The sequence below is a fragment of the Dendrobium catenatum genome, unplaced genomic scaffold (genome assembly GCF_001605985.2).
Source record: "Dendrobium catenatum unplaced genomic scaffold, ASM160598v2 fragScaff_scaffold_536, whole genome shotgun sequence".
Lineage (NCBI taxonomy): Eukaryota > Viridiplantae > Streptophyta > Magnoliopsida > Asparagales > Orchidaceae > Dendrobium > Dendrobium catenatum.
In genome coordinates, this window is record NW_021318998.1 from 1,195,229 (window position 1) to 1,208,056 (window position 12,828).

General features: G+C 33.4%; 1 protein-coding gene across 3 annotated transcripts in view; it reads left to right on the plus strand.

The window, feature by feature from the left end:
* LOC110107955 (protease 2) overlaps positions 1–12,828 on the plus strand; it is a 21,923-nt gene that overhangs the window by 2,868 nt on the left and 6,227 nt on the right. For all 3 annotated transcript variants that reach the window (XM_028694660.1, XM_020838407.2, XM_028694661.1), the window contains 7 exons: positions 1,354–1,576; positions 1,667–1,808; positions 1,917–2,120; positions 3,383–3,517; positions 4,975–5,106; positions 8,143–8,546; positions 9,090–9,300. In XM_028694660.1, the coding sequence (XP_028550493.1) occupies positions 1,354–1,576; positions 1,667–1,808; positions 1,917–2,120; positions 3,383–3,517; positions 4,975–5,106; positions 8,143–8,546; positions 9,090–9,300 (1,451 nt within the window). The remainder of the gene's footprint in view (positions 1–1,353; positions 1,577–1,666; positions 1,809–1,916; positions 2,121–3,382; positions 3,518–4,974; positions 5,107–8,142; positions 8,547–9,089; positions 9,301–12,828) is intronic.

Here is a 12,828-nt window from a genome sequence, read left to right on the forward strand (position 1 = left end):
TCATTTAAATCTAATAAAGAAAGATCATTTCTAATATTTTCTAACCAATTTTTTTTTAGGTCTACCTCTACCTTTTTTAACATAAATCGAATCTAATACCTGAACTTTCCTAACCGGGTCATCAGAAGACCTCCTTTTAATGTGACCAAACCATCTAAGGCGGCTCTCTCTAATCTTATCTTCCACTGGAGCTACTCCAACCTTTTCATGTATATGCTCATTTCGTATCCTATCTCTAAGGGTCAAGCCACTCATCCACCTAAGCATCCTCATCTCTGCAACACTTAACTTAGTATTATGCTTCATTCGGCACCATAAAGCATTGCAGGTCTCACCACCATCTTATAGAATTTTCCCTTAAGTTTGAGGGGGACTTTTCTATCACACAATAAGCCCGATGCATTCCTCCACTTCAACCATACAATTTGAGTTCTGCTGATAATATCCCCATCTTCACCATCACTCAGAACAATAGAACCAATATATCTAAAACGTGTACTCTTATTAATGACTTGATCGCCCAAAGTCATAATTCCCTCACTAGGTCTATTGCTACTAAAATTACACTCCATATATTCAGTTTTAGATTTACTCAAGAGAAAACCTTTAGACAAAAATAAATGATATGTAAAAAAAATTAAAATTTTGGAGGGGGCATGTGCACCTCCCCCCCTCCCTCAATAAGTTTTGATCACCCTCGATACGGACGGCTTCCCGTACATGCAGTGATTGAGTCATAAATTTTTCCTCATGGGGGCATAAATTGACTAATTTAAAACTAGTATCAATATTTTTCAAGAGATATTTATAACTGTAAACCCTAAAATTTTTAGGGGAGCATAAATTAATTTTTTTGTTAAATTATATTTTCAGAAGAAAAAATACTTGATATATACATAAGAAACGTACCTTCACCAAACAGAGCCTGTATGTCACCTTGCATGCAAGAGGCTTCTATGTTAGCTGTGATTTCTTGATCTTTGCTACAAAAGACTGGCAGCTGAAGCTGAACACAGAGCCCTCCACTGCATATTTTGAAAAAAAGTGTGGGTGGGATTAATTGGCTTTGGCAAATTAACACACTTTTGGGGCTCTTGTGATTGTTTTGTTGGAGTGAATAAGATTTTACTTTGTGGAAAATCGATAATATTTTGCGCATGCAAACTAATGCTTGAGTTTTGCTCTCATGGTTTATACTTTAACAACTAGCTTGAGGTCCAACAAATTACTTGTAGGCTTTATGCAATCATTCATTTCTTTTAACTATGGTGTAGTTTGTGGAGTCTGAATGGTCTTTTTCAGTCCATTTGGTTATGTTTTGATTATATTATCCCTTTTTGGTTTTATTAACAGGATATGTTCACATAGGCACTTGTAGAGTCTCTCCAGACCACAGGTTCGTTGCATATACTTTGGACACCTTTGGGAGTGAAATGTTTACGCTTCATGTCAAAGACCTTCAAACTGGACAAATCACTTCAGATCCAAAAAGGAAGGGAGTTGTTAGCTTGGCTTGGGCTGGTGACAGCAGTTGTTTGTTATATACAGTTTGCAATGAAAAACAGCGACCTTACAGGTGCATCTTCATTAGTTGCTATTCTTTGATTAATCTGTTGGTTTTTTACCTCTAGTTTTCTTGTGTGACCTACTAGCTTATCTTTGGCAGAGTCTTCTCTACAAACTTAGTGTCAGATATGGTAGATGATCTGCTTTTTACCGAGAATGATTTAACTTGCTGCGTTGACATTGCAAGCACAAAAGATGGAAAATATATCACAATAAATTCGAATTCAAAGTCATCATCTGAGGAAGGTCATGTTTCAGTTTGTTTTTGTATTAAATTTAATTGCTCATAATTTTAGTTCTTGAAATCTCTTTCTTTGCTGTATCTATCTGAAGTTCAGTTTTTTTTACAGGTATATGTGATTGATGCAATGAACTTAAAAGATGGAATTTGGCCTGTTCGAATGCGCATTCCTTTTGTGCAATACTTCCTGGAACACCATCATGGTTACTTTTATATCCTTACAAATGCTCCTTCAGAAGAAATGGCATCAGCTGCAAGTGGCTATTATTTAGCTAGATGTCAAGCTGTCAAGTCATTGCTGATCAATTGGCAGGTAAAAGTTCTTCAAGCTAGCTTGTAGTTTACAGGCCGTAAAGTTCACAAATCTGAAGATACTAATGTTTGCTATTATGGTTGTTACATCGTTAGTATTAGTATTAAGAGGTTCATTGCAATAGTTAAGTTCATCAAATATTGATTGATATTTACTAATTTACGACCTGAGAAATGCCTTTATCATCTATGTTGATATGTATTTTTGGTTGTTGAGAATGAAATAAAATCATTTCGCTGATTGGTGAACTATTTAAGAATAATCCTATTTTAAATGCAATATAAGATAAATCCTTTTTCTTCGGGGTTTTTTTTTTTTTCTGTTGCCATTGCCTTTCATGTTTCTCTTTCTCTTACGTTTCCTTTTGTTGTCCTGCATTTTGCTGTTTTCTTCTTGAATATTCCTTTCCAGGAGTTATTTGCTCTTTTCGTTTGCTGTTGCTTTTTTTCTAGTTGTCACAACTTGATGTAAGCAAAGCCCACCTACTTTTCCCGGTTCTTCTGGATGACTGTTCGGCTTTTGCTCCTGCTCCTTGGCTTTTCAGTTTCCTTGCCTGCTGGGCTGTCCGGTTCCTCTGCCTGTCCCGATTCATCCCCCTGGCGCCTGTTCCGTTCGCTGGCTGTTCCTGTTTCCCGCGTGCCACCCCATTTGTATATTTCTTCTAAAGCTTTTGAAGGTGTTGATTGGGCAGTTTGTTAGCATTTACTGGAAGAGTTTGTGTGTGAGAAAATATTTGGAATGTAAACCTGCGGATTTTCACTAGCTTGCGAGCTAGCTTCTTTTCCCTTCCCCTCTTTGAATTCGTCTCGGGCTTCTTATCTATTTCTTCTCTCCGCAAGTTGCCACCCCATTTGTATCCTTCTTCTCTAAAAATATAAAAGTTGTGTTGAGTCATTGTAAGGTGTTCTATTATAAGTTGTAAGGTGTCGTTGCGTGTGTTGTCCTTTTTATTTGTTATTGTAAGGTTTTGTGTCTTATTTAGGCTGTTAATTATTGGAACGGTCTGTGAATTGAACTGCTACTATTCTTCTATATTATTCATGGCAGTTTGGTGAACTTGTGCATTATTTCTAGGTGCAATTTTTTGACAAAGGACCAAAATGTTAAGAGTTTGTGGCCCAGATTATTATTTTTTCTCTTTGGTTCCTTACTAACACATTTTAATCTTACTGCACAATTCTTTCTTCTATTCCTTTTTTTTTGTGGCACAAGTTTATTCGTCTGCTGTGACTAATTGCTTGTTATGTGCCTCTTACTTGAAGGTTATCATTGAGCCAGATCAAGATATGTTATTTCAAGACTTCGATATATCTAATGAATATTTGGTGCTTTCTGTCATGACGGAGGGGCTTCCATTGTTTTGTTCCATAGAGATGTATAAGGTGGTAAATCACAAGGTATTGATTAATTTAGTTGGCTCATATTTTTTCTGTGTGGTGCCTCAATATGAAATACCATTGCTGTTATTTCATTACAGTTCCATATGAATCCTACCAACTTTGCAAGTTTTGTTGAGTGACAAGGTCTTTTTTCATCTCTTCTGTCTTGTTTCATGGTCTGTGACCCAAAATAGTTGGATATGGCTAATAATGATCATAATGATCTAGTTTGCTGGCTAGAGGTCATTATATGTTTTAATTTCTTTAGAGTCTCTAGTTTAAATTCAAATTAATGAAAAACTGAATAATATACAGATTTGAATCAGAAGAGTATTTGATACAGTTCCTAGCAAAGAAATTGGAAATTTCTATGAATACTAAGCACTATTTGATTACTAACTGACTGGTTTGGCCTGCAATTCTCCGGCCTCTCTGGGATGCGTCATTGTAAATGAGCTTTCAATAACCTGCAATCTTCAACTTTCTTGTCTACTACCCTATTAAAACATTGACAGTTACGTGATAGTTGCTAAAGGACCAATTACTGATACCATATGGTGTTTATATATTTTTTCAAGTAATTGTTTTCTTTAAAACAATGTTTTAATTTACCTTCATTATATTTATTATCTTTCTCTCGTCATCACTGTTATAATCATATTTGTTATTCTCATCATTTGTTCAGAGTGATGGTGAAATAGATGGGGATATTATCAGCAGAATTCAAGTTGGATGGTTGAAGTGGAGGAATGCATCGGGCTTGTTATGTGATAGAAATGTACCCCTCAAACTTAAGGGAAAATTCTATAAGATGGTAGTGAGGCCTGCAATGCTTTATGGTGCCGAATGTTGGCCTTTAAAAGAGAAGCATAATACTAAGTTAAGTGTGGCAGAGATGAGGATGCTCAGGTGGATGAGTGGCTTTACCCTTAGAGATAGGATACGAAATGAGCATATACGTGAAAAGGTTGGAGTAGCTCCAGTAGAAGATAAGATTAGAGAAAGTCGCCTTAGATGGTTTGGTCACATAAAACGGCGGCCTTGCGATGACCCGGTTAGGAGAGTAGAGGTATTAGATTTGACTTATGTTAAGAAAGGTAGGGGTAGACCTAAAAAGACTTGGTTAGAAAATATTAGGAATGACCTTTCTTTATTAGATTTAAACGAGAATTTGACTTTTAATAGGACACAATGGAGAAAAAGGATTCATGTAGCCGACCCCACGTAGTGGGATAAAGGCTTGATGTTGTTGTTGTTGTTGTTGTTATTCTCATCATTTGGAGTTTTCTTTCTCCCTACATGACAAACTATTCTGTTGTGCATTTTTCTTTCTCAGGCAATTAACAAGTAAATACATTTAACAACTTAGAGCCCATTTTCTCTATGTATGGCCCTGTTTTTTCCTATCAAAATGGACTTTAGAATGAATGTCCTTAGCAACAAATTAATGATGACTAACCTATTTTCTTTCCCAGGGCAAGCCAATGAAATTTGATGACCTCAAGCCATGGTTTTTCCCACTGCCCTCTAGCTCATACAGTATTGTGCCAGGCTCAAATCTTGATTTCATGTCTTCGGTTTACCGTCTAGTGATTTCATCTCCAGTGGTAATGCTATAACTCTTTTTTTTATTTGTGCTATTACTTTTGTTAAAAACAGTGTAATAACAATAATAAAACTATATTATGATGCTGTAACATTTTCTTACAATAATTTCAAACGCAATGGATTTTGTTCAGTTTGCTTTTGACCTATAGGGAATAAATAATTCAATAGAATAACCATAAGCGTATTGTCGGGCTCTGCCCTGAGTTAGCACATCAAAATTTCTTGAAAATGAAACGACTAGTAGGGTTTATGATTGATAAGTATAGGTCTTGTTTTATGTCAGATTCTTCTCAAAACTTCTAGAAGTTATCATGGTTTGATTTGTTTGTCTTAAGCCTTTCGTGATACTTGGCCTGATGATCCATATCTGTATTCACTTAACTCGTAGCTGTTGTTTATGTTTATCACCACTAACTACTCGGTTGAGTCTTATTGCCTTTGATCTCCAAAGTGGGGTCTAAGGTTCAAATGTCTGGAGAAAAAAATTATAGATATATACGTTTGTTGAATTGGGTCATTATATGTGATTTTCGCCCTCTAAAACTTGTTCCCTACAAACTATGTTAGTCTTTACTCTTTATTATCACAAAAATATATCTCATTATTTTGTAAATTCATCATACTCATTAATATGGAAGCGTGTATAATTTACATCGTCAAAATAATCCACGAAATATGTCATACTTTCATAAAAAATTATACATATAAAAAATCTTTAATTCATATCTTATGCATTCTTTTTTATTTTACATTTCCGAAACTGTACATCTATTCATAATACTAGAGTGCAGGATAAGTTGGATTACCAGTATATGATCCCACATGCTCTTTTTCTTTTTCTAAGAAATAAGCATCATAATATTTGATGAGTTAAACACATAGCTAGATAAATAATTCTAACATAAGGTTCAAACATACAAAAAAAAAGAAAGAAAAAATAGCATGCTGATTTTTTGAGCTAAAATGAGCATTTTTTATTATAGATATAGATAATTTTTTTGCAGTAATAAATTTTAAAGAAAAACTTGCTTTAATATTTAAATAAATAAAAGACTTAATTTTAAGCAATAAGCATGAGTAATTATACGAATATTGAATGCATATGACAAGTTTTAAATCATAAAGTGCAGTTTATTCACCTAACTTTATTTTTCGTTTGCTTGTACCATTTTCAGTTTTGTTTTCTTTTCATTAATTTCTTAGAAATATCATATAATGTATATTAGGCTTTTTGCACATTTATATCATTGGTCGTCACCTAGCTGTTGGAGAAATTATATCATCCTTAACGGATTAGGATATTTTGTGATTGAGCATGACATATAAATAATATATTATCCCGAAGGAAAAATATTATTTCGCTATGGACTCAATAACAAAACTCACAATTTATATTTTAAGCTGAGATTTTTTCCTATTCAATATTTGGTTGAATATGATTTATTTTATTATGGGGTACGAATGCCTCATAAGGGTAAGCCCTTATGATTAGTTACATCCAATAGCGGATTGAGAAAGAGGGAGGGGGGAATTCCTTTAAAATTTTATAATTATGATTTATTTTTATCCCCCCTTAGATATGGCCACCTGCAAAAAAGAGCATATATCTCTATCCTAACCACTTAAGGGCAAGTGTTCACAACTTAGATAATTCAAAACATCACACAAAACATCAACCATATGCGTAGAAAAAAAATCCTAATTCTAGCATGCCTATGAGCTATGCACCTAATTGTGTGTCAGTTGTGTGGTATGTCCCACTATAAGTTATAACTTATTTTATTTTGGAATAAAGATGTTTAATTTTAATTCAGAGGTGGTTTCACTTTAAGTTGTTTCTAACTTAAAGTTTTTATTTGATTTTTAATTATTTTATATTTAGGAGGGTAATGAAGAACTCATAAAACAATCACCACTTGTTTTGAGGCAAGCCTATTACTTATGGAATTCTATAATCCAATGATATAAGCATTCCACATTTTATGGTGGAATGATTAACCATTGTATCGAAAGATTTCTAAGCAATTTTTAAGTATTTTTAAAAATTATCTAAGTGTTTGGATAAAAAAGAAATGTCCACTCAAGGTTTAAAAAGGCAAAATCAAGAATCGAGGCGTTTTACCTTTTAGCAAGGTGAGGTGTAAGCCATGAGGCGGATCAAGGAGTAAGCCTCAAAACAGGAAAAAGAAAAAAGAAAAAAAATATATGAACTTACAAATAATTCATAAAAATGATAATAATAAAATAAAACATTGACATATTTATTTGATTTGTCATTATAAAGATATAAACTATAAATCTCAATATTATTATGAAATAAAAATTTGAAATGAAATTCAAAGTAAACACTCATTTAAAACTTAAATATATCATAAAGATTAGAATCCACGGTGGCTTTATTCTTACTTTCATATTCTTCATAATAGCCCTCGTATGTAATAATTATATCATCCTCGAATTCTGATTCATTATCATCTTCTAAACATTCTTCAATTATAACATTTTTTTTAACTCCTCTTATTAATTAACATTAGATTCAATGTAATATAAAACAAAGCAACATATTAATAACACAACAAAGTAATCCATTATATTTTAATCAGTGTTTGTTATTTTTTAAAAAAAGATTGAACTCCATTTTGCTATTTTTTTATAAATTGCTTATGTAGTAGAAGCTATTATCAATTCACTAATCATTTTAATATTTGCATTAATATTTTTATTCTTCTCATCATCAAACGCATTCCTTTATTTTCAATTTTAAATATTTTACTATTTTTTGCTATTATTCATTCATTAATAAAAAACATATCATTAACAACCAATGGATTTATTTCATTATCACCAATCATTCGAATCTATAATTTGAAGTGTTTATCTTTCAAAATTTTTTTAAACATAACATAATCATTCAACATTGTTCATTCTTCCTATAGTTAATTGGTTCCTTCTCTTTATATAATAGAATAAAGTAAATATATTATTAACTCTAGAGGCCTGCTTATTGATTATTTTTTTCCCTTTGAGAAGTGCAGATCCCTGATCTTGTGGTTGACTATGATATGAAAAGGCGTGACTTCACTGTATTGCATCAAGAGGAGGTATTGGGGTTGATTAAGCATAAAAATTCTTCTTCGGAATTACATCATATTTCTGGCAATCAAACTCTTAATAAGCAGCATTTGTACATGGTAAAAGACATGCCGAAGTGGGATGATCTTTCTGAGGATTTCTCTTGTGAAAAGAGGGATGTCATTTCACATGATGGCGTGAGAGTCCCACTAACAATAGTCTACTCTAGGAGAGCAGAGCATATTGGTCAATCTCCTGGTATTTTACATGGATATGGAGCTTATGGAGAAGTACTGGACAAAAGTTTTTCTTCTGACGACATAACCCTACTTTCTCGTGGTTGGGTTATTGCGTATGCTGATGTCAGGTAACATTGATTCTCATTGGCAGCCCCACTCCCACTTCTTTCCATCATCTCTTACGTGCAAAGGTTTAATGATTCAAAAACACACTCAGACTCACGAACTTACAAGCCCTTTTGTTGATATGCACCCAGTGATGCTTCTAAATAAATTTGTACAGGTTATTCTAAACTTTTGTTATTTATGAATGATTTTTCTTCTTGTTGTCTCACTTTTAAGTTTGTAATTGTAGAAAACTCATATGGGTAAATCTTCTAGAATTCTTTTAGTTTATGATTTCGCTTTGACATGCATCATGCCTTATATTTTGTAATCTTGTTAATGTAATACAATTAAGGTTAAGGAGAAGATATTTGGACTAGAATAATACTTAGTGTCATCTAGTTGGTTCATCGTTTCTAGTCATGGCTTAGATAGTTACAATATTGTTTTGGCATGCTTCCTCAACCAACAACATAATCTTCTGGTATTTCTGTTATTCCGTATATCTATCTATGTAGACCTTATGAACCTGTATTGATTTGATCTAAGCCATATAAATCTTGTAGGGGCGGAGGGGATTTGGGTTGGCATAAGTCTGGAGCCAGACATTGTAAACTAAATTCTGTTTATGATTTTGCTGCGTGTGCAATGTTTCTTATAAATGAAGGCTATGTTCATAAAAATCAGCTTGGTGCAATTGGCTGTAGTGCTGGTGGCCTTCTTGTTGGTGCAACCATCAATATGTTTCCTGATTTGTTCTCTGCTGCAATATTAAAGGTAATGAAGGTTTTAGAGTTAACTAACATAGTATTGTTAATGAGTTTCTTATGGTTCATTCTTCCGTTTCCGCATGATTATGCTGCATGACATCAGTTTCTAGGATATTCTTTACAGAGCATCAGAGGATCTAAATCAGGCAGATAATTTTTTCCAATAATTTATTTTCATGTCATGATTATTCGTAGGGCTGCAAACGAACCGAGCCAAGCCGAGTATGTGAGTGTTCATGTTTGTGTTCATTTAATATCAGCTTGTTCAAGTTTGATTCATGTTTGCTTGAGCTTTAGCATTTGTGTTTATGTTTGGTTCATTTAAATTAAGGAGTGTTCATGTTCAGTTCATGTTTGTTCGTTTAGTGTTTATCGAGCTTGTTCGCGAACATATTTAACGAATTTTTTTAATTATCAAACAAACATGTTCATGAACATATCTATGAACAAACACATTTATAATAAAAGCAATTGTCTTTGTAACAAAGGTAATTATTATTTATATTTTTTAGTTCTATAGTCAAATATTAATTATTTTTATCAATCTTATTCACGAGTTCAAAATCGAGCATGAATCTAGCTTCTTATCGAGCTTAATGTCGAGCTTGTTCATGAACTTCAAATGATATTGTTCGCGAACATAAATGAGTCGAACATATTAGTGTTTAAGTTTGTTTATTTAAGAATCGAGTATTTAAAATATTGTTCAAGTTTGTCTGTTTAGTTAATTAAACGATCGCAAATGAGCTTTAATCGAACTGAACAACGAGTAGCTCGCCGAATGTTTGGTTCGCTTGCAGCCCTAATTATTCGACCTGTTTTACATTGATTGTCGACTTCCTAACACAATCATATATTTTTCTCATCCAGAACTTGAAACCTGACAACAACAATGTTTAAGTGAAGTGCATTAAGAATAAAGATAAAAAAAATGCTTTTATTAGAAGAGGATGTTCAATAAATGTTGATGAGATATTTTGATAAGCTTTTCAATGAATATTGTTAGAATATGATTTTCTTTAGTGAGCTTAGCACCCTTGATGAGAATAGAGATTTTGTTTTTATTGATATATTAATAAAACCAAAGTTAGAGAGTGTTTAAAGAAAATGAAGCGTGGAAAAGATATTAGACTTAATTATATTCTAGTAGAGGCGTGGAAATGCTTAGGAATGTTGAAGAAATTTTCTCATCCTCAATAGATTTACATATTTTGTGATCGAGCATGACATAATAAAGATGATATATTATCCCGAAGAACAAAAATATCATTTCTTTATGGAATCAATAATAAAATTTACAATTTTAACAGAGATTCCTCCATTCAATATTTGGTTGAATAGGGTTTATTTTATTATCATATTATGTGATATGAATGTCCCATAGGGGTAAGCCCATATGGTTAATTACTTCTATAGCATTTGGTACTTGAGAAAATTTTTGATTAGACTAGTGGTTTACTTCTTTTGTAAATCAAGACAATGACTAAAAGTTTTCATTTTAAAATTCATGAAATTCTTTTTTCTTTTGTCTTTAGGAAATTCATGGATGAAAGGGATCAACTTTGATTTGAATTCTTGGAATGAGAGCCAAGGGGAGGAAGAGTAAGAGTACTTGATTATGAGAAAAAAAATTTAGAGGTACTCAAAACTATCCTATATTGAGTTTTATATTTTAGGATCTAATTTTTGTTGAAGTTGATAATTTTAATTTAGAATGTTGGGGCTTATATTCCAACAACACATGTTGAAGAAAATGCTTGGAAGGTAAGGGTTTATGAAGTGATTGAAATCAACGTTTGCCTCGGACAATAGAATTAAGGTGAGGACTACTGAGGGGTGGTACTCGAATCTAAGTCTAATTGAGTGTAAGAGACTTACAAACTACACCTCACATGAGACATAGCCAGCACAACCTCTAGATTTATTGCCTTGCCCGGAAAGGGCTACTAGCTAATTCATCTAGTCGCTTTTAAAACTATAACATGCAGTCTCAATGCATGTGAAGAGTAGGGAGACTATTTTATTTAGAGGATAGAGCTTATAGTTTGGCTTTTAGGCCAAGATGCTTAACTATGTGGGTTATGTAGAATGCTGACTCACAAATATAGATTTTTAGTTATATGATCCTTAAGTGAAAACTTTTATACATGTGACACGCTGAGCTATGCATGATTAATTTAAATTTTAAAAAATTTGGTTCCTTAAAGAGTGCCATGCAATTTTTCTTATACTTGGAAATCATAGAACTTAAAGTTGATTTTAGATTGCTTACATTTTTAATGAGTAGAAAAATTAGTTTTATCCTAAGAGCCTACCACATTAATATGCCCAGACCACCCCCAAGCAAAGGCAAAAAAGAAACCCAAGAAAAACATGCATTTTGTATTACGCAATCAGGTAAACAAATCAATACATGCTTGGTATATAAATAGACCAAGGTAGAAATGTAAATTATAGAGTTCAAGTTATTACAACAAAGTTTGGAAGCTGAGTTGCCTACAATTATAAAATACAGTTAAATTATTATATACTCTACTTGTGGGGGTTTTCAAGTGTTGGCTTCTAAATGGACCTTGGGCTTCACCTTTAGTAGGCGCATCCCCTTGATCCACCTCTTTTAACTGAATTCTGCAAGTTTAACATACAACTTAAATCTAAACAAATACATTTGAAAAATGAAAAGACTCAAACATTCAAATTAGACAGTTAGACAGCAGTTTTGATGCAAGCAAAAATTAGGAAAACCCCTAATTTTTGCAAGCAAAAGAAAAGACTTCATAGGATATAGAAAATACATAGAATACTCAAAAATACACTTTATAGCATAAAAGGATGCTTACAACTTTAAATCGAAAGACACATCATAACTTTAACAACTTGAAATGACACTTACAAACTTATATAATAAAAACCTAAAATTGCATTTCATCCGTCGCTTTGAGAAGAAGGATACAAGTAGCATCGAACTTGCGGAGAGAAGAAGGTGATAAGAAGCCGAGACAAAAAAGAGGACAAGTTCGCAAGCTTTCCTAGAGGAAGACGAAGAGAAGTGGAACAAGCTCTCAAGCTTTTCCAAGAAAGAAGAAAAACCCTCAAGTTTTTGCTCCAAAAATTGTTTCATAACTCTCTCTTTAAATTCTCAAAACTCCTTATATTTATAGGAGAAAAGGGGCAGCCAAACAGCCCATAAATAACCCTAATTAATTCCATCAGGTAAAGGAAATAGAAGGCCAAACATTCAGTCCAGAACAGCACCCAAACAGTCACACAGAAAACCCAAAAGGGCAGCCAAGGGGGAACCGAAACAGCAGCCAAAGTGAGCCAGAACAACACTTGAAAAAACCACACAGAAAGCCGGGTAAAGCAGCCACGCGACAAGCATCCAAGGAAGAAACCGAAGGGGCAACACAGGGATCAGAACTAGCCTGGAGAACCGGAACAGCACCAGGAAGGAAAAATCGAGGAGACACAAGGAAGGGAAAAGGAACCAGGGGAGGAAATCAAAGGGCCACAGAGAGAGGGGGGGGGGGGGGGG